Source organism: Phocoena sinus, chromosome 3 (genome assembly GCF_008692025.1).
Source record: "Phocoena sinus isolate mPhoSin1 chromosome 3, mPhoSin1.pri, whole genome shotgun sequence".
NCBI lineage: Eukaryota > Metazoa > Chordata > Mammalia > Artiodactyla > Phocoenidae > Phocoena > Phocoena sinus.
The window spans coordinates 128,038,219-128,065,373 of NC_045765.1; the positions used below are offsets into that span (position 1 = coordinate 128,038,219).

At 40.9% G+C, this 27,155-nt stretch overlaps 1 protein-coding gene across 1 annotated transcript; it reads right to left on the reverse strand.

The window, feature by feature from the left end:
* Nucleotides 1–8,654: 8,654 nt before the first annotated feature.
* On the reverse strand, nucleotides 8,655–13,748 carry GAPT (GRB2 binding adaptor protein, transmembrane). Its single transcript, XM_032625000.1, has 2 exons — nucleotides 13,627–13,748; nucleotides 8,655–10,476 (listed from the first exon to the last, which is right to left on the reverse strand). Exon 2 carries the CDS (start codon nucleotides 10,090–10,092, stop codon nucleotides 9,619–9,621), a length of 474 nt encoding a protein of 157 aa, XP_032480891.1. The 5' UTR covers nucleotides 10,093–10,476; nucleotides 13,627–13,748; the 3' UTR covers nucleotides 8,655–9,618.
* Nucleotides 13,749–27,155: the final 13,407 nt, after the last annotated feature.

The following is a 27,155-nucleotide window of genomic DNA, read 5'->3' on the forward strand; positions in this document are numbered from 1 at the left end:
ACAATGGTGTGTTAGTTTCTGATTTACAACAAAGTGAATCAGCTATACATATACATATGTTCCCATATGTCTTCCCTCTTGCGTCTCCCTCCCTCCCACTCTCCCCATCCCACCCTTCCAGGCTGTCACAAAGCACCGAGCTAATATCCCTGTGCCTTGCGGCTGCTTCCCCCCAGCTATCTACCTTACTACGTTTGTTAGTGTGTATATGTCCATGACTCTCTCTCGCCCTGTCAAAACTCACCCTTCCCCCTCCCCATATCCTTAAGTCCGTTCTCCAGTAGGTCTGCGTCTTTATTCCTATCTTACCCCTAGGTTCTTCATGACATTTTTTCCCCTTAAATTCCATATATATGTGTTAGCATACGGTATTTGTCTTTTTCTTTCTGACTTACTTCACTCTGTATGACAGATTCTAGGTCTATCCATCTCATTACAAATAGCTCAATTTCATTTCTTTTTAAGGCTGAGTAATATTCCATTGTGTATATGTGCCACATCTTCTTTATCCATTCATCCGATGATGGGCGCTTAGGTTGTTTCCATGTCCTGGCTATTGTAAATAGAGCTGCAATGAACATTTTGGTAAATGACTCTCTTTGAATTTTGGTTTTCTCAGGGTATATGCCAAGTAGTGGGATTGCTGGGTCATATGGTAATTCTATTTGTAGTTTTTTAAGGAACCTCCATACTGTTCTCCACAGTGGCTGAACCAATTCACATTCCCACCAGCAGTGCAAGAGTGTCCCCTTTTCTCCACACCCTCTCCAGCATTTATTGTTTCTTGATTTTTTGATGATGGCCATTCTGACTGGTGTGAGATGATATCTCATTGTAGTTTTGATTTGCATTTCTCTAATGATTAATGATGTTGAGCATTCTTTCATGTGTTTGTTGGCATTCTGTATATCTTCTTTGGAGAAATGTCTATTTAGGTCTTCTGCCCATTTTTGGATGGGGTTGTTTGTATTTTTGTTATTGAGCTGCATGAGCTGCTTGTAAATTTTGGAGATTAATCCTTTGTCAGTTGCTTCATTTGCAAATGTTTTCTCCCATTCTGAGGGTTGTCTTTTGGTCTTGGTTATGGTTTCCTTTGCTGTGCAAAAGCTTTGAAGTTTCATTAGGTCCCATTTGTTTATTTTTGTTTTTATTTCCATTACTCTAGGAGGTGGGTCAGAAAGGATCTTGCTGTGATTTATGTCATAGAGTGTTCTTCCTATGTTTTCTTCTAAGAGTTTGATAGTTTCTGGCCTTACATTTAGGTCTTTAATCCATTTTGAGCTTATTTTTGTGTATGGTGTTAGGGAGTGATCTAATCTCATACTTTTACATGTACCTGTCCAGTTTTCCCACCACCATTTATTGAAGAGGCTGTCCTTTCTCCACTGTACATTCCTGCCTCCTTTATCAAAGATAAGGTGTCCATATGTGCGTGGGTTTATCTCTGGGCTTTCTATCCTGTTCCACTGATCTATCTTTCTGTTTTTGTGCCAGTACCATACTGTCTTGATTACTGTTGCTTTGTAATATAGTCTGAAGTCAGGGAGCCTTATTCCTCCAGCTCCTTTTTTCGTTCTCAAGATTGCTTTGGCTATTCGGGGTCTTTTGTGTTTCCATACAAATTGCGAAATTTTTTGTTCTAGTTCTGTGAAAAATGCCAGTGGTAGTTTGATAGGGATTGCATTGAATCTGTAGATTGCTTTGGGTAGTAGAGTCATTTTCACAATGTTGATTCTTCCCATCCAAGAACATGGTATATCTCTCCATCTATTTGTATCATCTTTAATTTCTTTCATCAGTGTCTTATAATTTTCTGCATACAGGTCTTTCGTATCCTTAGGTAGGTTTATGCCTAGATATTTTATTCTTTTTGTTGCAATGGTAAATGGGAGTGTTTTCTTGATTTCACTTTCAGATTTTTCATCATTAGTATATAGGAATGCCAGAGATTTCTGTGCATTAATTTTGTATCCTGCTACTTTACCAAATTCATTGATTAGCTCTAGTAGTTTTCTGGTAGCATCTTTAGGATTCTCTATGTATAGTATCATGTCATCTGCAAACAGTGACAGCTTTACTTCTTCTTTTCCAATTTGGATTCCTTTTATTTCCTTTTCTTCTCTGATTGCTGTGGCTAAAACTTCCAAAACTATGTTGAATAAGAGTGGTGAGAGTGGGCAACCTTGTCTTGTTCCTGATTTTAGTGGAAATGCTTTCAGTTTTTCACCATTGAGGATGATGTTTGCTGTGGGCTTGTCATATATGGCTTTTATTATGTTTAGGAAAGTTCCCTCTATGCCTACTTTCTGGAGGGTTTTTATCATAAATGGGTGTTGAATTTTGTCGAAAGCTTTCTCTGCATCTATTGAGATGATCATATGGTTTTTCTCCTTCAATTTGTTAATATGGTTTATCACATTGATAGATTTGCGTATATTGAAGAATCCTTGCATTCCTGGAATAAACCCCACTTGATCATGGTGTATGACCCTTTTAATGTGCTGTTGGATTCTGTTTGCTAGTATTTTGTTGAGGATTTTTGCATCTATGTTCATCAGTGATATTGGCCTGTAGTTTTCTTTCTTTGTGACATCCTTGTCTGGTTTTGGTATCAAGGTGATGGTGGCTTCGTAGAAGGAATTTGGGAGTGTTCCTCCCTCTGCTATATTTTGGAAGAGTTTGAGAAGGATAGGTGTTAGCTCTTCTCTAAACGTTTGATAGAATTCACCTGTGAAGCCATCTGGTCCTGGGCTTTTGTTTGTTGGAAGGTTTTTAATCACAGTTTCAATTTCAGTGCTTGTGATTGGTCTGTTAATATTTTCTATTTCTTCCTGATTCAGTCTTGGCAGGTTGTGCATTTCTAAGAATTTGTCCATTTCTTCCAGATTCCACCGAGCTTTTGTTCCCATGGCAACAGCATAGGTCAATAGCTGCAGTCACACCTTCATCAGCCTTGATTGCGTCTGGCAATTTACCATCTTCTGTGCTTCCTTTTGTTTGAGCCTCTCTCATTTGCTTAATTCCCATCTCTATTGGGAGAATCGCAAAATGCAAAACTACGGGAGCTGAATTTAAATTAAAAGCTATGGGAGCCTTAATAAAACACTGGAGAGCACGGCTTATTTTATAAAACTCACAGACATGTGCTTGTTAGAATCAAGTCCCATATCCTGAACCTCAGAATCTCACTTCCCATATTCTGTTACAGCCTAGAAATTATTTATTTGCAATACCCTATGGTTTTTGGGAAAATCGATGCCTCTTCTGCCTTCCAAGGTCCTATTCTGATATCATGGGTATCAGCTTTGTCAGGATAAAGTCCAAATTCCTCAGCTTGTCATACAAAGCCCTATATCAGCTGACCTTTGCTCACAGCACCCCCTTCCTCGTGGCCGTCTCCCTTTACACTCTACACTTAGGTGGTACTTCTCTTCTTTCACTTCTTGAACACATCCTATACTCTGGGTCCTCACACATGCTGTCCCCTCTTTTTGGAACATCCTTCCCTCAGCCTCCTTGCCTGGCTATCTCGTAATTGTCCTCCAGGTCTCAGTTTAGGTGTCACTTTCCACAGGAAAGCCTTCTTAACCCCAAGCCTGAAGAGTCTTCCATTACACCACGTGCTTCCCTGTTACACCATTATCTCAATACATTCTAATAGCCTGTAGAAGTATCAGAACTCCTTAAAGCTGTGTAAGCCCACCGAATGCAGAGGCAGGGTCTGTCTCTACACCCTCCATCCACTAACCCCACTGCTGAATTTGCAGTGCTCCTTCAGTGTTTGATACATCACAGGCGCTTCACAAATATTTGTTGCATGACTGAAATCACTTTATCCTACTAGATCATGAGAGTCCCTTGTTATAAATTTCATGACTTTGGTGTTCTGCAACTTCCTGTCTATCCAACTGTAAGCATCTACCAGAAGGTGCTTTTATTCAAGATGTATTTGCAATTTTCCTATCCTTCACAGGGATTTCAGTAGATAACCAGTCACTTAAAGTGGACAAATTCTAAAATCCCTGGTCTGTGGTCTTTGTCTTTTTTTCAACCACTGAATTTTAGGTCAGCTCAATGCAGTCATCCTAAAATGATTTAAAAATAAGGAACAAACAAAAATGTTGAAGTACATGAAATAAGTAGCACTACTGAGCCATACACCTCTAGTCATCAGACAAGTCCACTAGCCTGAGGCCTAGCAAGCCCTGGACCCCTTCTTGCTACTATACACAGAGTCTTATGTTTCAGAGCTCATGAGTCAGCAGTCAGGGGAAGAGAAGGACAGACACACTGTTTGCTAAATGTGACACCACCTGAATTCAGTGACTGGGGATCACGGGGACAAATCTTGAGCCAGGCACTAATGTTGAAGAGGCAGCTACTCAGTACGTGGTACACTGACACCATGATACTTTGAGGCTGAAGTTTCTGACACTGTGACATTCTGAACTGTCAGCTTCTGAAATTATTAGCAAGCATCCCATGCAGTGGATATCCTCCCTTTATCTCTGAGCCTTCTCTGATCCCATCATTAATTTCATTTCTATTTCTGAGTGACACCCACACCTTGACCTCTAGCCATCAGTCTGGCCCATGCTGAATTTCAGATGTCTGAAGGATTATAATACTGCATAGAAATAAGCATTAGATGGTGAGCTATGTGAGTCAAATGCTTCCAAAGGACATTGGGGGCAGGAGAGTTCAGGCATAAATGTCTATGTCACCTGGGGAAGAAGTGTGAGAAGAAGCTGGGAGCTAAGGAAAGCCTCATGGAGCACCACTGTGCTGAATGGGTGTACAAGAGGAAAGGAACTTGCAAAAGAGCTAAGGAGGGGAGAGAGGGAACAAGAATACCATGCTGCAAAGTGATAACACAATATAAGCACTAAAAGGGGATGATGGAGTTTGTAACTCCCTGAATCGTAAAAAACCAGCTGGTTATTGTGGCTTAGAAGAGCAGTTTAAAATGTGGAAATAGGGCTTCCCTGGTGGCGCAGTGGTTGAGAGTCTGCCTGCTGATGCAGGGGACACGGGTTCGTGCCCCGGTCTGGGAAGATCCCACATGCCGCAGAGCGGCTGGGCCCGTGAGCCATGGCCGCTGAGCCTGCGCATCTGGAGCCTGTGCTCCGCAACGGGAGAGGCCACAACAGTGAGGGGCCCGTGTACTGCAAAAAAAAATGTGGAACTAGGGTCATCTTTCCCCTCTCTTCCCTTTCCTCCATGGAACCCAATGTCCAGTCTCCCCACTGGCCCAAGTGCCACATTTGCTCTGCTCCTTCTACTGATGTGGCACAAAGCTCACTTGTACTGAGACAGCAAAGAAGTCTCATGGCACTGAATTTCTATTAAAATCTGGCTTAATATATCCTTGCATATTAGTGATGTTCAAAATAATACTTGTAAGTTTTCCCATTTTGTTATTTTCCGAAGTATTTCAGCAATTTCACTAAAAATGTTAGTCTTCAAGAAAACACCTTAATGATTTGATCGGCAAACATAATTGAGCATATCCTATAAGCGAGTACTGGTGATCAAGCAGGGAGTAAGAGAGAAAATGTTTCTGCCCTCATGGAACTTACATTCTAGGTAAAGAGAGCAGATTATAAACATACAAGAACACTTGTCAGGTAGTGATAAGTCTATGAAGGCAACTAAAGCAAGGAAAAGGGTCTGAGATTCACAGTAGGGGGCCACTTCAGATCGGGGGGTCAGCTCTGAGTAGGTGTCCTTTGATCAGAGAGTTCAATGAAATGAGGAGTTCACAGTGTGAATATCTGGAGGAAGAGCAGTCAGGGCTGAGATAATGTAATGTCCATGAATTCAGGCAAGTCTGAGGACCAGCAAGAAGGCTAGTGGTCACATAAGTACACTTCCATGACAAGGACGGGCGCAATTACCAATATGTTTACCAGTAGCCAATTGTTATCTACATTCAACAAGGTTAGAAAGGCAGTAAAGGCAGACGACTTCTTCCTCCTTTTTATATCTACTTACCTTACTAGCAATTCTTTTTTTTTTTTTTTTTTACGGTACGCGGGCCTCTCACTGTTGTGGCCTCTCCCGCTGCAGAGCACAGGCTCCGGACGCGCAGGCTCAGCGGCCATGGCTCAAGGGCCCAGCCGCTCCGCGGCATGTGGGATCCTGCCAGACCAGGGCACGAACCCGTGTCCCTGCATCGGCAGGCGGACTCTCAACCACTGCACTACCAGGGAAGCCCCTTACTAGCAATTCTTGTGTGTGTGTGTGTTGGGGGGAAACAACAGAGGGGGTAAAGGAAATTGTCATTCAACTTCTCTTTTTACCATACATGCCCTCCATTCTCCGTCCCGCTCCTATTTCCTATTCTCGTTTCTCTCTCTCCTTCTCTCATTTCCCCCACTCTTCTGCTCCTCCTCTTCTCTACCTTCGTCCCCACCTCCCCTTTCAAATTTCTATCTTCCATCTGCATCCTTTACAATATTTCTGTACCTTCTTAAAATCTCAAAAGTGAAAATCGTCCTTGAGAGATAAAAAGATTGCTTACATTGGCTGAAAATAGCAGTTTGCATTTGAGTTAGATTATTAGCAAATGTAACCACATGTACCACAATTAAAAGAGGAAGGAAGTTGGGGGTGGGGAAAAAGACCCAGTAGCGTCAAATATAATGAGCGCGGCTTTACGAGGTACTCACAGAAATGTCGGCATGTTCACACCCCGTGACTCGTAGCTAGTCTCTGCAGGGTTTCATGGCCAACATCCAGCAACAACGAGCACCGGGCTCCTTGCCCCGGCGCTCACGCCTGCAACTTGCAACATTTCACTTCAGTCTGACTTAACACTTCATCATAAAGGTAATAATAATATACCCCAATAAGAGGGCAGAGTAATATACCCCAACCCACTATTGATCTCACAGCAAATGGGCCCTTGCTTAGCTCACTGAGAAACCTTGCTTTATCACCTCCCGATGAGTGCTCAGACAAGACTGTTAAGGCGGCTCCTCCAGTGCCCACCTGTGGCTACTCACCTGCACAGGGAGTCTCGTGATTCCTTTAGATAATACCACTTCAGCTGTTCTGGATTAAACCCCCTCTTCGTTCCAGCCTGATTCCCACCATCCTACCAAGACAGAGATACTCTCTGGTGGTGTTTCTGGCAGGTAATTTTCAGCTCCTATGATTGAGTACTAGGTAGGCATGGGTATAGATTACTCTAGCAAAAAACTTACTGTTTGGGACTTCAAAATGACCATGTGGTCCGGGACCAACATAAATGCTTGAGATCAACATAAATCCTTTTCTCCTCTAGAAAGTGAATAGGAGCCATTTCAAACCTTGCCAGGTACCTTGAGTAGTGAGGTACTGAACAATATTCTTTACTGTCTTAAGCACTTCCATCTTGACCCTTTCCAGTTATTTCTCAACCTGGTAGCTCTTCTAAAAATGTAATGCTGTCACTCCTCTGCTTAAAATCATTTTTTAGATTCCACTTGCACCCACGTCAGAGTCCAAGCCACCTACCAAGACCTACGAGAAGCTGCACTGTGTCTACTCTTTCCCCCTTTGCCAACACATCAGGTGTCACTTCAGCCCTCCCTCACCAAGCTCCAGCTACCATGGCTTTCTTTAAGTTCCCAGAGCACCATACATTCTTTCATGCCTCAGATTCTTTCCATATGCTGGCTCCTTTCTTGCCCATCACCACATTTACATAACCCCTTTCACCCTCAGGTCTCAGCTTAAGTGTGCCTTTAGAGAGGCCTCCTTCGGCCATTTTATTAAAATTCAAATCCTCTTCCCTACTGAACGAATGCCATCGTTCTCAAAAACAGAAAGCTTTTGGGCTTCCCTGGTGGCGCAGTGGTTGAGAGTCCGCCTGCCGATGCAGGGGACACGGGTTCGTGCCCCGGTCCGGGAAGATCCCACATGCTGCGGAGCTGCTGGGCCCGTGAGCCATGGCCGCTGAGCCTGCGCGTCCGGAGCCTGCGCATCCAGATGAAAAGACAAAAAGAGGACACTGAGGTACCAGAGAGATAGGAAATGCAGGAAATAGCCACCATACCTAAGGCTAGGGATCATCAGAAACTAGGAGGAGGTGTCGTGCAGGGCTGGGACCCAGAGCTCAAGGTGCCGTTTGCTTCCTGCCGGTCCCTCAAGAGCTTGGAGGAGGGCCTGAGGGGCTGGTTCTCAGACACCAAGGAAAGGGTGCTGCTTGGCTGGTGCCGGCAACTCTGACAAGGTGCAAAGAAGCTGGTTCTGGGATTGCTGGAAGAATTAGAAACTGCGAACCACCAGTGATGCTGGAGTAAGTTAAATGACAACAGTACCTTCTCAGAACAGCAAGGAGAACGAGAACAAGCAAGGCCCCTTTTCCTTCCTGTTTGTTGCCTACCATTCTTCCTCACCACCCGCTATCGACAGATCCTAACGTGGATACCCCTGGCAAAGGAAAAAGGTATTGATAGTTTGCAGAGTTCCAACCTGAGCAACTTAGAGCAGCATATCCAAGGATGGGTTTAGAGACAACTTAACAAATAGCATAGTATTTGTTTGTTTGTTGTCTTTTCTTTCGTACTAGACAGAACATGTTCAGGACCCATGTCTTTCTTTTCACTATTTTAACCCCTCCCTGTGTACAGCACAGTAAGAAGTAAATAGAAGGTACTCAATAAATATTCCTTGGATGGATGAATTTATTAGATTGTTTTCAAAAGGACTTAGTAAAATATACAGTTCAATTCTCGTCAACTGAATAATATTGAGTGCCTCACATGGTGGTCTAAGTATTGGAGCTAAAATACGAATATGAGACAGTTCCTGACTATTTAGTAGGGAATTTAAGACATCCTCGTATGACACTAAATAATAAAATGCCATTGCAAACATTCATATGTTTAAACGCCCAAAGAATTGAACAGGCAGCCAAATCTATAGGAGATCAGGAAAAGTAAAAAGGCAAATGTAGGTTTGGAATGATTCAAGAGACTTGTGGAAGAAGTTATGATCTGAGGCAGGCTTAAGAGGGGGTGGACAAGCAAAGCTGTGGGGGAGGGATGGGTTCGGCAGCTTTTCAGATGATTCTGATGAAAACGAAGTGAGAGATTAGTAGAAGTCACTGGAAAAGTGAATTTGAACCAACTGTGTAAAATCATGAATTCTGGAGCTAGAAGTATGCGTAGTATGTCTTTTACAAAGAGGCGACATTAAGAGGTTATGTGCAAAGGAGTGATGTAAAGGCCATTGGGAATATTTTTTGCAGATGAATCTGGCAACATCATGGGGATTGATGCAGCTTCACTGATTATGTAGAAACTAGAGCCAGAAAGACTAGTTAGCAGGCTGTGACAACGATCCTGAGCCAGGAAAGATGGTGGAGATAGAAAAGGAAGAAAAATATAACGAGTAATGTTCAGAAGGAAGAATCAGTAAAACATAATGCAGAATTAATCCAGGGCAAGGAGGGTGGAGAGGATATCTAGAAGTAATCCACAGTGATACATGCAGAGAGGATTCGGAAGTGTGGAGATAAAACAGAGATCATTAAGTTTGAACAGAAGAACTTGATCAATAATGTTATCAGTACAATAAAAGTTCCAGCAAATATTTATCCTCCAATGACTAAACCCACATTTTGAAAAGTTAATAAGAATCCGGAAGAATATATATGTCTTCATCTTGAGGTTCTTCAGAAGTACCAGGCTTCTGGAAGGTATAAGAGTCAAGTGGTGTCTCATTTCCATAGATGTGTTCCTTGAAATTGGTCTGCCAAGTGTTTTCATATACTCCCTTGTCTCTTTCTTCTTCAGCTTGTGGAGGACACACTTCCACATTTTCATAGTTGCCATGTGTGTTAGTGTCCTTCCCAGCAGAGCTGTGGTCTTGGGTTTGAACTGAGATTTTATACCTTGGGCTGATAACCTGGGAGCTCAAGGAGACTCTTTTACTTTGGCCTTTTCTCTTTTTTCTCCTTTGCAAACACTTTGGTAAGGTAAATTGCCTTGTATTATGCTGTTTCCAGTGCCAAACACACCCAATTCCACAGATCACCAACAGTAAAAGAAGGGAAATTCCTATGGAAACGGCCACTGAAGTATTTCCACAGCTTTTCAGCATTTCTGCACAGTATTGTTTCGTAGTATGGTGTAGCCCTTAATGAATTCACAGGTACAGTCCACTGTAATTCTTTGTAGGATATGGTCTGAAAGTAATTTTGGAAGTTCTTTTAGGCATTTCTGTTTCAGATATGAAAGAACATCATGGCAAAGTCCTGGTGTACATAGAGGAGAGGTGAGTAAACTTGATTTTGGAAGCTGGCTCTCGTTGTAGCTGATGATTATACAATTGTTGTATAATTGCACCGTGTCGGGGGGATTTCATTCAACTCCGCTTCCTTTTTTATCAATGAATCACAAAATGAAGCACAAATGAGTGGAAACTAATAGCAGAGCAGAAAACTCAAGGAAGGGAAGGTTGAACGATCTGCCATCCACGTGCCTGCTGTAAATTAGAAACATTTTAAATGCGTATTTATTACATAGCATAGAAAAAATCTGCCAATTTCTACCACTACATTAAGCACCAGCATTTAGTGAGCTCTTCCTTCAGGGTAGAATACAGTACTAGCTGTTGCATTTAGTGATTTTTTGTTTTAATATAAAATATAGTACGAGCTGTTGTGTGTGTGTGTGTGTGTGTGTGTGTGTGTGTGTGTGTGTGTGGTGGGGGGAGAGTTAAAAGAACCTGTCTCTGCTGAAGCCTGAGTGGTTTTATCACTTAGATTTCAACATGGTTTTTGACCATAAGGCTAATAATTTTCAAGAGAAAGATAATGCTTCAAACACAATAGGAGCAAAGAGATAAGAGTATAGATGTGCAATCATTTCCATTACCTATCACCTCCTCAATGAAACCTTGCCTGTCCCTCTTTGTAATGATCTGGGACCATGTCTTTTCCTTAATCACACATTCCTCTGTATCCCCATATTAATGAGTCAGTTCTCTATTATAGCATGGCAATCTAAATTACAGGAAATTGTTTGTCTTCCTATCTGGTTAAATGGTGGACAAGGGATCAGGTCTTTTCCTCTGAATACTCCTAGAGAAAAGCGTAACACCTAGCACAAAAAAGGCACTCAGTCAATATTTATTGAATAAATGATTAAATAAACATAGGACTCCAAATCTAAGCATCTAACTGTTTAAGTTCACAGTTTAAAACTCAAGACATGTCTTCTAGAAGGTACGGTATATACTTAAAAAAAGAAAAGAGCTCTTTGATGTAACACAAAATACCTAAAAACAAAATATTTAAAACAAAATTTGAAAGACTTCCTATCACTACTCTTCTCACAACTTCCAGCAAATAACTTCCACTTAATTAAGATAATTTTAGAGTGCTACATGTTGATGCTTTAAAATGGCAAAGAAGAGAGAAAAATGGAAGTGTTCAACTCGGCTGAGTGTTCTATTATGATTTTATCAACAAAATATTATTACTGTATGTTTTTAGCCTAGTGACAGAAATACTTATATCCAATATTGTTTTCATTATTGTTGTTTTCTTCCAGTTTTATTGAGATATAATTGATATATACCACTGTATCAGTTTACGGTGTACAACATGATGATTTGATATATGTGTATATTGTGAATTGATCAAAACACTAAATTTAGTTAATATGCATCAGCTCAGTTACAATTTTTTTTCTTGTAATGAGAACTTTACGATCTACTCTCTTAGCAACTTCCAAATAAATAATACAGTATTGTTAACTACAGTCATCCAATTTCATAGTGCTTATGAGATGATTGTCATGATCCACTGAATGTCATCATCAGTAATATTTAGTTATTTGGGGTCAGCTTCTAAACACTTTTACATGGATTATCTCATTTAATCCTACCATGCACAGCTGTCATGTTAAATAGATACTACTGTTATGCCCATTTTATACGTGAGAAAAGAGAGGATTAAAAAAGTTAAGTAACTTCTTTAATGACTAAGAAGTGATTAAATCTGGATTCAAGTAAAAATTTCCCCCAAATATTATTCCTACCCACATTTCTATGAATGTCTATCAAGCACATCCATCGCTAAATTTTTATAGATGATTAGCTCTGAGGTTCTTGAGTGTTTGGAATCATATCTTATTCATCTTTATATTACCAACAGCAATACTAGACACAGAATAGCTAGCTTGTTAAATATGTGTTAATGAAGGGAGCAACCTGCATTAGGATAAAAATAGTCATGATAAACAGGAACAAAGAAACCCCATGAAACTGTGCCCTGCTCTCAGTAGGAACTCATGTACAACAGTGAACTTTTCTAAATTTGTTCAAGGTTAGAATACGTCAATATGCAAATTTTCAATTGGCATTTCACATAAAATATGAAATTAAATAGGAGATGCAGTTAACTCATAACATTTATTTGATAAAACTATAGGGACAGACACCCCAGACTGCAACATCTTTTACTCTCTTTGGAACTTTTGTAGGTTCCCTCCTTTAAAAGCCCAGACACAGTGCTTGTGTTCAAAGGCAAAGGTTTGGCAAGTGACTTTAACCATTCGGAGCCCACTTCCTTTTTTTGCAGCAGTTGAGAACTGACCATATGTAAGATATTTCATGGTATAAATGATTACTCATTTAAGTAAATATTTGCCAGCATATTTGAACTAAATTTCACATATTGATTGAAATTAATCAGTTTTTTTAAAGCTGCCGGGATTGCAACAGCAGTGAGGAAGGCTAACTATTGTCCTCTGAGGATAAGGTAAGAAATTGTTCTCTGGATTTTCGAGAGGAGAATTTATTTTTAACCATCTATGTTCTTCTATGTAGACATTCCAGTACATTCCCAATATATATATATATATTTTTTTTTTTTTTTTTGCGGTACGCGGGCCTCTCACTGTTGTGGCCTCTCCCGTTGTGGAGCACAGGCTCCGGACGCGCAGGCTCAGCGGCCATGGCTCACGGGCTTAGTTGCTCCGCGGCATGTGGGATCCTCCTGGACCGGGGCACAAACCCGCGTCCCCTGCATCGGCAGGCAGACTCTCAACCACTGCGCCACCAGAGAAGCCCTACATTCCCAATATTAAAGCTGTTTGTCAAAGTAGTGTTCTCTGAGATAAAGACAAGGAGATATTTTACAGGAAAATAAATGCATCTGTCCTCTTTCTTCAAAATAACAATAGGAAAAACCCTGCAAGACATGAATAAAGACCTACTAGAATGGGATACATATGTTAAACAAGAGGCCTTCAAATATAACTTATAGGTTTCACTTTGCCCAATTTGAAAGAAGACTGCTTCTGTTTTGGAAGACAATTCCAACAGGTTACCTAACAACTATTTGTCTTAAGATCACAAATTGTTGACAAACTTCTGAAATTTTTAGTCAGATACTGCCCTTCTGTTTGAAACCAAGGCAACAACAAAGCATACTCTTATCCTTGTGAGGCTCTATACTAGTAAAGAAACATTAACCTCACTCTCAATTTGTAAAGTGGTTTTTCAACGTATGGCCACCTAATTCTACAAACTGTGTTTGATAAGATAAAAAGCCATTGATTATTTAAAATGAACTAGTTTGTTATAGTTTTCATTTCACACAAACACCTTAAAGCAGGTCTTACTTACCTTGAGATTGGTATGCCGAACTTTCTTTTGTTCTTTTGGTTGTTTTAAACCCGCTTTTGTTTAGAACTTGTTCCTCTTTTTCACGTAGGTCAGTTACTTCCTTCTTTACTCCCTCCTTTCAGATCATTTCATACTTGCAAAGTTTCCTGGCTCTAGAGGAAGTTCTCATCAGATGCACAAGAATTAAGATAAATTGCACGAGTTTTTGAGTAAGGAAGTCCAGCCCTTCATCTTTACCCAGTAATAATTCTCCAACTATATCAGAAAATGATGCATAAAGCCTAGGTGGTGTTTTTATTTGAGCAATATTTGCAGTCTCCACTTCATTTTTGTTTCTTTTAAACATCAGAAATTTATTCTCTCATATTATGGAGGCCAGAAGTCCAAAATCAAGGGGTGGGCAGGGGCGGTACTTCTGGACACCCCAGGGGAGAATCCATCCAGGCCTCTCTCCCAGCTTCTGGTGCTTCCTGGTGATCCCCGGTGTTCCTCATCTTGTAGACACATCACCCCCATCTCTGCTCCATTGTCTCATGGCTTCTCCTCTTGTCTTTTCCTCTATGTATCTCTTATAAGGTCACTGTCATTGGATGTAGGACCACCCAGATAATCCAGGATGATCTTTTCACAGACCCTTCATTTAATTATACCTGCAAAGACCCTACTTCCAAATAAGGTCCTGTTCACAGCTTCCAGGAATTAGGATTTGGATGGCTCTTTTAGGGGCTTGGTGCGGGGGGGTCACCATTCAACCTACTACAATACCTAAAAGAGTGTGCATTTTACCTTTTAATTTTTATAACTTTTTTTTTTTGCGGTACGCGGGCCTCTCACTGTTGTGGCCTCTCCCGTTGCTGAGCACAGGCTCCAGATGCGCAGGCTTAGTGGCCATGGCTCACGGGCCCAGCCGCTCCATGACACGTGGGATCTTCCCGGACCGGGGCACGAACCCGTGTCCCCCCCCCCCATCGGCAGGTGGACTCTCAACCACTGCGCCACCAGGGAAGCCCAAATTTTTATAACTTTTAAAAGTTTAATTCTGTGTGTAATCTTCAGGCAGTCCTCACTTTAGAATAAATAAGTCATTTTATTTGCACTTTAAAATTTTTAAAAAGAAATATTTTAAAATGTAGTAATGCATAGGTCTTTATTTATTTGCTTGTATGTTAGAACAGTCCTTGTTCCAAGTACTATGTCCCAGTGCCCCAGGTTACATCTACACATGTCAAACCAGTGTCCCAATTTTTGTTCAGAATATGCTAATATTCTTTTAAATTGATAAGACAGGATTTCCTAAAGTATATTCCAAAGTGTACTACTTCTGGAATTTTCTAGTAGAAGTTTCATCAAGTAAATTTGGAAAGTACTGCTTACCTGGAGACTCATAGGCACTCAGCATACTAAAAGCTATGAGCAGTCCTACAGCAAGCAAACAAAACAAAACAAAACAAAACATGAAAGAACAACTGTTTCACTTCATTTAATAACAGTCGCCAGCATTTTCTGAGCACTACTATGTATTTAAAGCCTTTGTGTGCTACTCGGTAAATCCTGACCACAGCTTGATAGGAGAGGACTCTATTCGTCCTTTCTTACAGAGGAGGGCAGGAAGGCTGAGTGGTGAGGTACTCACTCCCCCGTGTGGCTGGCAGTTTGCCTCCATCACCTGTGTGCTAAAGTCACCATACTAGCTGTCTCGCTAGGCTGAATGACAAGTCTCCATCACAGAACCCTTATTTAACAGCATCTCTCAGAGGACAACTCTGCGGAATACCAAAATGGGAAATGCTGAATTAGACAGACAAGATGATAAAGTAACGGAAAATTTGCCTTTTATGTTGTACTGGAACTTTTTCAAGCACAGAGGATGAACTTTGCATGAGGCAGTTTAAAAGAAGATTTATTGGGCTTCCCTGGTGGCGCAGTGGTTGAGAGTCCGCCTGCCGATGCAGGGGACGCGGGTTCGTGCCCCGGTCTGGGAAGATCCCACATGCCGCGGAGCGGCTGGGCCCGTGAGCCATGGCCGCTGAGCCTGCGCGTCCGGAGCCTGTGCTCTGCAACGGGAGAGGCCACAACAGTGAGAGGTCCGCGTACCGCAAAAAAATAAATAAATACATAAATAAATAAAAGAAGATTTATTTACTGCAATACCAATTGGACATTCGAAAAACAATATTGTCAATACTGACTGGACACTGACATTGTGCCAGGCATTATGCTAAGCAATGGGGATGCAATAGTGAACAAACTCCCTTGCAGCACCTAAAGCCTAGTGAAGAGGTTGTACCCACAGATCTTTTCAGATCAAGACAGTAGGAGCTAAGAAAGACACCGTTATGCACAGGAAACAGTGGGAGCGAGGAAAAGAGACACCAGCTCACAGCTGGTGAAGGGAAGGGAAGACATGAGCAAAGCCTCACAGAGCACAAAGGAGATAAGCAAGGCAGAATAGGAGTGTTCTAGGCAAAGATCTCAGCGTGAAGGAGGTTATGAAGTTGTGAAGCTTGAAATGTGAATTCAATCTTCAGTCTACCAATATTTTAACTGCAACATTAGCCACCCTTCCAAGTAATAATACACACACACACATGCATACAATCTGCAAGTAATGTAATAAATACGATATTTATGTGAGATTATACAGTCTACTCTAGAACTCAGGACAACTGGAAGTTCATCTGGATTTTGCTGTTTGAACTTAGGAAAGTTTTAACCCTTTATCACTTTAGTTTTTCTAAAGATAAATAAAATGAAGGGATGTTCCCTGGCCTTTTTCTCTAGATATGATTTATTTTTAAGTAATAGATATAACCATTCTTTGAATTTACAGAAGAGATGCTATATATTTTTTTTTTCAAAATAGAATTATTGTATAATCATCATTTGTATGGATCAGATATTATGTCTTGAGTTCTGTTTTCCTACCTTCCTATCTTTGGCCTAGCAAGACACATTTTTATTGTCTTCTTACAGTTCCCTTTTTAATCATAGCAATTATAGTTAGGCTTTCTTTTCCTGCTTTTCCTTCCACCATGTCGTTTGGGTAGCAGAGGGCATGGGAGGTAAATTGTTCTCTAGTGTAATTTGGACTGAAAAGTTTATCCAGATAATCTTTCTTCTATTATTTGATGACTAACGACCAATTTACTTAACTGTGATTAAAATTCCTAGCAATTTCTTTTGTGTCAGTTAATACCTATTTATTTTAACCATGTACTTTTTCAGATACTTGAACTGAGTAATATTGGCGATGACAGATGTAGAAAAATGTTTGTGAATGTAGATTTTATTTGAAAGCATGACTGACTAAAAACATCTTCCTGGATATTCTGTAGGGAGCCCCCAAACTCCATGCTACTGGTTAAAGGCATTATGGAAGCATACATTTTAGCATAAAGCATTATGTTGCCTGGGAAAGGTAGCATGTTATTAGCTAGCAAATTCATTAATACTGATGGGTTTATGGATTAGCCAAAAAGCAACTAGAGCTTTAATGGAATGAGTCACTGCCTTTCAACTAGTAAAGTTTCACTGTGTGGGCCAAGGAGTTAAGAAAACTTTAAAGTGAGGAAATTGAGCAGTTGAAGGTGAGGAGAGAAGGCGTGAATAAGAAGAGGTCAAAATAGAACCATTGTTGCTTTAGTTATGCTTAGTGTCAATCCTGTTAGCAGCTGGCAAACTTAAATCATATAATTTTGAGGGGACAGGAATGGATTTTACTGGTAGAGATGTGAGATATTATTTAGTCAAGGAATTCATTCCCAAACCTGAAAGTCTATCAAGGTCACTTATGAGGGGCTTCCCTGGTGGCGCGGTGGTTGAGAGTCCGCCTGCTGATGCAGGGGACACGGGTTTGTGCCCCGGTCCGGGAAGATCCCACATGCCGCGGGGCGGCTGGGCCCGTTAGCCATGGCCACTGCACGTCCGGAGCCTGTACTCCGCAATGGGAGAGGCCACAACAGTGAGAGGCCTGTGTACCACAAAAAAAAAAAAAAAAAAAGATCACTTATGAAACTTAAAAAAAAATACAAATTCATAGGACCCTGGGGATTCTGCTTCATTATGTCTGGAGTCAGGCCCAGGGAACTTCATTTTAAAAGTTAAGAACAATACCAAGGAATTTCTGAGTTAGAGGAATAAGGGATTGCACAGACTGTGTCAGGGAGAGGAATTTTTACCTTTGATTTTACAGTCTTTTATACTTTTTGATCTTTTTTCATAAACGTACCACTTTCATAAGAAAAAGGAACATTGACATCTCCTCAGATGATTTTGAATTGTGGCCAGGTTTGGGAACTATTGATATAATTGAACCCTCTGAGGGTCAGAGAAGTGATGTGATTTACTCCATAGAAAGTAGAAATCTAGAACAGATATCAAAACAGTCTCCTGGGGCTTCCCTGGTGGCGCAGTGGTTGAGAGTCTGCCTGCCGATGCAGGGGACACAGGTTCGTACCCCGATCCGGGAAGATCCCGCATGCCACTGAGCGGCTGGGCCCGTGAACCATGGCCGCTGAGTCTGTGCATCCAGAGCCTGTGCTCCGCAACGGGAGAGGCCACAACAGTGAGAGGCCCACATACCTCAAAAAAAAAAAAACAGTCTCCTGATTCTGATCTAGTAATTTTCCTCTATACTATGCCAACTCCGTGAGGAATAGATAAAAAGAAAGTCCCTAGATGTCCCCTTCAAGAGTCTATCTGTTTTTCTCTCCTTACATTAAGTCAGAATATATATGACAGGAAGTTAGAGATAAGAAAATGAGAGAGCAAAATCCATCAGGGATGCCATAGGTAGTGAACCATGAAAGATGTTACTCTATTGGTGGACCATTTTAAACTATGAAATCTGCCACCTGAAACACTTGTCAGGACTAAAGAGACGTATATTGTTATGGTTCATTTAACAACTTAGAAAGGTTAGATTATGGTCAAGGGCTAAAAAAAGAAGACATTGAAAGAAAAACAAAGTAAAGAGACCTAGGAATTGTACTCTTATGTATATACTCAAGAGAAATGAAGGCTGTTTCTGATTATGACTGCTTTCTTCATATTGTCCCAAAGCTCAAAGAAACATTCCAAATGTCCATCAACAATACAGTGGGTAAATGGAGCATGGTAAATCCACACAATGGAGTACTACACAACAATGAAAACAGCCAAGTTACTGACATGCACAAAAACATGGATGAATCTTACAAGCTTAATATATAATTAAAGAAGTTATACACAAAAGAGTACATGTTTTATGATTCCACTCCTGAAATCATGTAAAGCTTTCTACAACCATATAATGGTAGGAATTGGAAGAAAGGTGATTATTATAGACTGGGAGGTATATAAGGGAGCCGTCTCAGATGCTAGAAAATGTTCTATATCTTGCTCTTTGTGGTGGCTACAAAGACGTATCTATGTATAACCCTTCATCAAGCTGTCCATTTCAGATTTATGCACTACATTATGTAATTGTATCTTAATTAAAAAAAGAAACTGGAGATGAAGAGTAAGACAATACCTTTAAAAGTCATGACAAATTGAGGTAACTGGATATATGTTTTTATTCATTTAGATTACCATCTTCTTTGGTAAACTGATCTACTAATTTGGGAGGGGAAATTTTGCTAAATTGCAAGTAGACTTTGAGCTGGATGAGTTATAACTTTATCTGGAGCTTCCTGAGCCTGAATGTTGGTAAAGGCTGGTGGTAAGAAGGATGGGAGTTATTAATGAACCTTGAGCTTCCACCCAGTCAAAGCAGGGAATTTCTACTTTCTGAGATTATGAATATGGTCTTTCATTGGCACACCTTGACTTACTTAAGGGATGTGTTGCTGAAAAATAATATTCAATCTAAAACACAGGTATAAAGCAATTTAACCTAAAAGGAATAATTCTGTGATCTTGGGCAAATAATGACTTCTCCATCTTGCTTTCTTCATCCACAAAACAAAAATGGATTCAGTAATCCCTAAGATTCCTTCAAATTCTAAGTACAAATGAATGGTATAAAAATGGCCATCACATTCAGAAGATGATATTTCAAAGCAGTTTTCACGTTTAGCATATATTTCCTTTCACACTCCAACTCCTTTTTCATCATGTCTTTCCCAATTGCTATCGCATATCAGATAACATGACTTGAAGCTTGTTTCAACTTCAGTTGAACAACACTTCTTCTCCTTCCCTCGCTGCTTCCCCTTTTATTCCTTCAGATTAAAATAAATGGACATTGGGAAAGCTGAAAAAAATTGAAAACATTTTACTGCTTCATGAAAAAAAATTGAAAGCTGCATAATTTAGCAGTCCAACAGAAGATACACCGTTCATCTTAGACTGTGTATATAATTTCACAAGTCAAATAACGGATAAACTATTTCAACAGATTTTTGGTTTTTGTTCATTTGAGGAGGAGAGTATTATAAACTAGGATTAATAATAGGCACCAAATCAGTCACTGGTTGATTCTGCCAACTTCCTCAGAAAATTCTGCAAGGCACATTATAACATATCATTACTTTAAAAATAACTGCACATATTTTGAAACTTTACACTGTAGTCAGACTGGATGTAAGAACTACTGGATAGCAGACACCTTTCTCCCAAGAACAGTGTCAATCACTATTACCATTTCAAACCTGGCACGGGAAGCGGCTACTAGGGAAGGCTCACTCATCAGAGGTAAGCATATTCTCAGGCCTTTGCTTGAAGACCCTGAGTGATCTGAGTTATACACTGTTTCTGAGAAGGAAATTAGGGGGGGAGAGAGAATAGTAGCTGTTTAGAGTCACTTTTTTGCCCCCAAAATGAGATTGCGCCCTATATAAATTTATTCCCAGGAGGAGGAGTAGAGGGTGAAGAAAACAACAAACAAACAAAAATGGAGTGGGTAGGGCAGAGGGCCTGTCTAAAAGGGTCCCAATAAAATGGTCTCTCCCTGTGGGAAACACACTCTGGAAGCCAATTCATCTTCAGGTAAATATTGGTGAACATTCACCCAGAGCACGAGTGCATTTAGTGGCGAGGCATAAATTGTTAATAGTCTCAGATAAGCCAGTGTTATGCCCCAGCCAAGTCGATGTCTCTGAAACCCATTTTCTATGCTTCGTTGTAGACCACTGGCTTCTTGTTAGTAGACCAGGCTAACATCGTTTTGATCATTCTTAAGAGACATATCTCACCGTAATATGTTCCTTTTATTAGCTAGTTTATCAGAATTTGAAGACCATCTCTTTCTTGTCCTCAGAATCTATCATCTCTCTAACATTAACTAGCTTGAGCCAGTCATTTAATCACAGGGAACCTCAATTTCTCATCTGTAAAATGGATCTTAATGAGTTAATGGTTCTTAACTCTAGCTGTTCATTGGAATCTCATTAAGGAGCTTTAAGAATCTTGATGCTTGGGTTCCAGGCCACAAAAATTAGAGCAAAATCTCTGAGGATGTAACTTGAGCATTACTAGTTTTTAAAAGGTCTTCAGGTATTTAAAGTCCCCAGCAAGCCAGTATTGAACAGTCAGGCCTCTTTTGAACTAATATTCTATGGCTCTGTGCTGTATGATCTTGAGAACCGCTTAACTCTTTACTTCAGTTGTCTTCACTATAAAAAGAGAGCTTGAGGGACTTCCCTGGTGGCACATTGGTTAAGAATCCACCTGCCAATGCAGGGGACATGGATTCAATCCCTGGTCCGGGAAGATCCACATGCCGTGGAGCAACTAAGCCTGTGAGCCACAACTACTGAGCCTGTGCTCTAGAGTCTGCAAGCCACAACTACTGAGCCCTTGTGCCACAACTACTGAGCCTGTGTGCCGCAACTACTGAGACTGCATGCTGCAACTACTGAAGCCTGTGTGCCTAGAGCCTGTTCTCTGCAATGAGAAGCCACTGCAATGAGAAGCCTGTGCACCACAATGAAGAGTAGCACCCGCTCACTGCAACTAGAGAAAGCCCACATGCAGCAATGAAGACCCAACGCAACCAAAAATAAATAAATAAAGAGAACTTGAAATGTAGTGTTGTAAAAACATATCTGCAAAGTGCTCAAAGTTCACCACAAAAATATATGTTACTAAAAGCTGCCAGGAATTTGCATGATGGCTAAAATGGCACTAATAGTACATACACATTGATTTCACACTTGAGCATATGTCAGACCATTCTCTCATCTCTTTATGTGGATTTTCTTTTTTAATTTCTGCAAGAATAGGGATGGGTGTTACTTACTAGTTTGAAGATGAAAAAGCTGAGGTCTACCCAAGGCCATATCTCTTTCCAGAGCCTGAATTCAAACACACAGCATGTGACCTGAATCTAGAGCAAGTGCTTTTAACCTCTGCGGTATTTATGAACTGCCCTCCTTCTCTTTGTGTAACCAAATGCCTGTGATGTACCAGATTAAACAATTCACAGAAGGGGAGTGACATGCTTAAAATGGCCTGAGGCTGGTGACCCTTGTGAATACCAGGGAGAGTGATGGAAATGTCCTCACATTTAGCTCTGACTGGACTAAGTAAGCTGTGACACATAGAGTCTGCCCTCTTCTCTGTATGTACACGGACATATCCTCATTCCAGACCACACCATCTCTGCCTGAACAAATGAAATAGCCTCTTACTGCCTCTTTATCCTACCCTGCTCGCCCACCAATACTGCCGTAAAGCTGACAGAGTGATATCTCTCAAACATAAATTAGACCACATCAGCCCTCTGCTTACTAAGACCCTTGAGTGGCTTCCTGTAGTCTTGGAACTACCCCACTTTTACTGATAAGGATTTTCATAATCTAGCCCCTGCTACCTCCCTCCCTCACTGAACCCCAGACACATTTGTTGTCTGCGAACCCTCCACTGCGTTCAGTTCGTTCTTGCCTTTAGGCCGTGCATTAGCTGCTCCCTTTAGCACAATGTTACATCGGTGTATGTATCAACACTCAGGTAAAGAAACTGAAAATCACCACTACTTTGGAAGCCCCAAACTTGCGCCACCCTATGACACTGTCTTCCCTCATCTCCAGAGTAACGGCAGCCCAGGTTTTTTCTGTTAATCCTTCCTTGCTTTTTGTTACAGTTTCACCACCTATGTATATATCACTAAATAGTCTGGAAAACTGCAGAGCAAGAACAGACTCAGTTCATGTAGACATGGCAAGATCTCCACTGTCAGATGAGGCTCTCTGCAGAAGAGAAGTTGTGTTGAGCCACGAGACCACCGGTTGCCTCAGCCTCCTTGAGTTCGTACAAAGTCCCTTCTGGTGGGCTGGCGTGTCTCTGGACAGGTCTAGGAAGTGGCATGAAAATGTACAGCTTATTGTCAAGCAGCTGGTAGGCCTCTAGTATGGACCAGACATGGATGTCTAGTGGAGACAAGGTCAGGGACAAAGGGTGCTCTGTATTTTCTGCTTCTGAGTATGGCCTTAAGGGGTAGGTCAAAGAAGAGCATTTCTGTGGGGTAAAAAGGGTCTTCAAGTATCCTGGCAGCATGCTGTCAAGACAAGATAAGTATAGGAAAGTATCAGGGCCAGGCTCACTGAGACCTTCTGTCCTTAGGCTTAAAAGGGTGCAAAATCTTGGTGGTTTCTTACAAAACTAAACATACTCTTACTGTACAATTACCACACAATACCATACAACCATGCTCCTTAGTATTTACCCAAAGGAGTTAAAAACTTATGTCCACACAAAAACCTGCACAAGGATGTTTATAGCAGCTTTATTCTGCTATAATAATGTAAATTGGTACAGCCACTATGGAAAACAGTATGGAGATCAAAAAACTAAAAATAGAACCACCATATGACCCAGAAATTCTACTCCTAGGTATATATCCAAAGAAACAAAAACACTAATTCAAAAAGATACATGCACCCCAATGTCATAGCAGCATTATTTACAATGACCAAGACATGGAAACAACCTAAGTGTCCATCGACAGATGAATGGATAAAGATGTGGTAGGCAGGTAGATAGATAGACAGACAGACAGACAAGCAGATAGATATAGATAGATAGATACACAATGGAATACTACTCAGCCATAAAAAATAATGAAAATTTGCCATTTGTTGCAACATGGATGGCCTTGGAGGGCATTATGCTAAATAAGTCAGACAGAGAAAGACAAATACTGTATGATATCACATATCTGGAATCTAAAAAATACAACAAACTAATGAATAAAACAAAAAAAAATGCAGACTCACAGATATAAAGGACAAACTAGTGGTTACCAGTGGGAAGAGGGAAGGGGGAGGAGCAATTAAGGGTAGGGGAAAAAGGGTTATTATGGGATTATATGAAATAATGTGTGTGAAACTTTTGAAAACTGTAAAGCACTACAGAATTTAAAGACTGTTTTAGTCAATAAATTTTTTAAAGAATAAAATATGCAAACATCCCTAAAAAAAAAAAAACTTGGAAGCAACCAAGATGTCCTTTAGTAGCTGAATAGATAAATAAATATCTAGACAGTGGAATACTAAAGTGCTAAAAAGAAATGAGCTATCAAGTCGTGAAAAGGCATGAAGGAAAATTAATGAATATTACTTAGTGAAAGAGGACAATCTGAAAAGGCTACACACTGTATGATTCCACTATATGACATTCTGGAAAAGGCAAAAGTAGGGAGATGGTAAAAAGACCGGTGGTTGCTTGTGACTGGGGAAGGAGGGAGATATGAATAAGCGGAGTACAGAGGATTTTTAGGGCAGTGAAAACACTATTTATGATACATTAATGATGGATAAATGACATTATACATTTATCCAACTTGTAAGTTGCACAACACCAAGACTGAACAGGTAATGTAAACTATGGGCTTTGGGTGACTGATGTGTCAGTGTAGGTCAGTTGTAACAAATGTACTGCTCTGGTAGGGGGTGTTGATAACTGGGGAGGCCCCACATGTGTGAGGACAGGGAGTATATGGGAAAACTTTACGCCTTCCCTTCAAGTTGGCTATGGACCTTAAACTGTTCTAAAAACAAAAGTCTTAATTTTTCAAAAAGGGTTAAAAATCAGCTTCAATAGGATGCATTACTTGCAACTAAAACTGTGACTGATGTGCTGTGCATTTATTTGCATTTTTACATTTGTTTATGTACTATGCTCTCAGATCATCTTAGGACATACTTTACTGGATATGTGCTGGAACTCTCCTGTTGTAAGGGACACAGCCTCAACTCAAACTGGCTTACACAAAATAGATTTACTGACCTTTATAACTGAAAAGTTCATGAGTTCAATTTCATTGGTAATCTTTTATTTCCCAAACTGCCTGATGGGTACATGGATGTTCATTACAATAATTTTCATACCTTCTTGAATATTTGAAATACTTCAAAATAAATTAAAACAAACCAAGATAAAACAACATGAAGTGGCTGGATCCAGCAGCTCAAGAAATATCATCAGCAATGGCACCCCCTCCTCTTGGTTGCACCCCCCGTTCCTCTGCAGGCCCGCTGCAGCTGGAATCGCCTGCAGCCCCAAGCTTGCTATATCTACAGCTGGAAGTTTAGTGGCAAGAGTGCCTGGCTTCGCAACAGTTCCAGAAGCCCCAGAATTGACCACTGGCCTGTGTCAGGTTTCAAGTCAGTTCTTGGAAGAACTGTTTGACTCAGGGGGTGTATGATGCTCTGATGGGTTAGGCCAAGCTTGCATGTCCTCCCCCGGAGCGGAGGTGACAAATGAGGTTAACTACTTCTCTTTGTCGGCGGATGCATGGTTTACAGAAGGACATTATGGAGTTTTGTGAAGAAACACAAGGAAAAAGGACAGGGACAAGACAACAGTTCTCTCAGGACAGAGAGAACCATTTCTCAAGTTGTCTCCCAAATTCTGCTGAGATCTTTTTTTTTTTTTTTTTTGCGGTATGCGGGCCTCTCACTGTTGTGGCCTCTCCCGTTGCGGAGCACAGGCTCCGGACGCGCAGGCCCAGCGGCCATGGCTCACGGGCCCAGCCGCTCCGCGGCATGTGGGATCTTCCCGGACCGGGGCACGAACCCATGTTCCCTGCATCGGCAGGCGGACTTTCAACCACTGCGCCACCAGGGAAGCCCTCTGCTGAGATCTTAAAGCAGTTCCAAAGCAGAATTATTGTCAATGAGTCAAGAAGTACCAGCATTGTCCCACTGGTAGGAGAAGGTAGTGGAATTATATTTTTGTCAATAAAACTAGTATTAATACCATTCCCTGTGACAAAAATTGTCTCCTTGACCAAACTCTAGCCAGGTTCCTCTCAAGCCCTTTCTCAAGCAGGCCTCACCTTGGCCTATAAAGACTTGAACAAATAGCAACATAGCTTCTAGTAGCTCAAGACTGAACCCCTAGGATGACCCTCACATCCCCTTAAAGTACCCGCCTGAGAAAACTCATTGCTGACAAAAGACTTTCTTGCTTGTTCCAGCCAATACTTAAAGATAGAGCCCACCTCCCAGTCTCTGTGGGATGGTAGGAGCCTAATTTTGGTGAGTGCCAGTTAGCAAACGCAGATGGGTTTCATATGGACCTACCCCCACTTCGTCCTGGTGTTTGTAAGCTTTCAGCTTCCGGACTCTGCTGAGCCTCTGCTCACCAACACCCTCATTCTCATTCTCCCTTTAAACACCCAGCCACCTCTGTATAAGTCAAAGTTGAGTTCAGTTCGCGCTGAACTCCTTTCCCTACTGCAGTAGTAGGTTACTGATTATAATGTGTTCTCATCACTTTACCTAGTGTCTGGCTTTATCTATCTTTAATACTTGTATCACCACTAGGAAAAACTAGGAGCAAATGCTGTAGAACCCAAAACCTAGAGAAGACTGTCCTCTACTGGCTAAAAATCTGGGTTTGGTAATGAACCTTTTTTTTTCACACCCAATTCCTGTATACCTGCCAAGTCATCACTATCTTTGTTATAAACATGACTTCTGCGCAAACCGATCACTAGAAACCATCATATTCAGGGCCAGCAAAATTTGAGCAGGTAGTATGGCTGACTGTCGGCTCAGCTGTGGGTAGACTGCTTGAAAGTACTCATCTAACGTTTCAGAAGACATCTTTATAAGCCTCCTCAAACTGGCAAAACAAACTCAGAAACACTGAGCTACTACTCCACATAAATGCAATGACTCCTCCTTTACGTTACAGTTTTACAGTACCAAGGGAGTTTGCTGAGGACATTGTTTTAAAACTGTTTTAGCTTTATTGAGGTATAATTGACACCTTATGATACATTTAAAGCATACACGGTGATGATTTGATATACATATAAGGATTCCCCAATTGAATTATCACATTCATCACTCACATATTTACTTTTTTTGTTGGTGAGAACACAAGATTTACTCTTAGAAAATTTCAATTATACAACACAGTATTGTCAACTATAGGCACCATACCATACACTAGATCCTCAGACAGTATTTAACTTGTATCTGAAAGTTTAAACCCTTCTACCAACCTCTGCTCATTTCCCCCACCACCCCTCATCCCCTGGCAATCACCGTTTTATTGTTTCTATGAGTTTGATGTTTTTGTTAGATTTCATATATAAG

What these genes read in the sequence shown, in the direction of transcription:
- GAPT (XM_032625000.1), bottom strand. Translation starts at nt 10,092, where the DNA reads ATGCTGAAAAGCTGTGGAAATACTTCAGTGGCCGTTTCCATAGGAATT.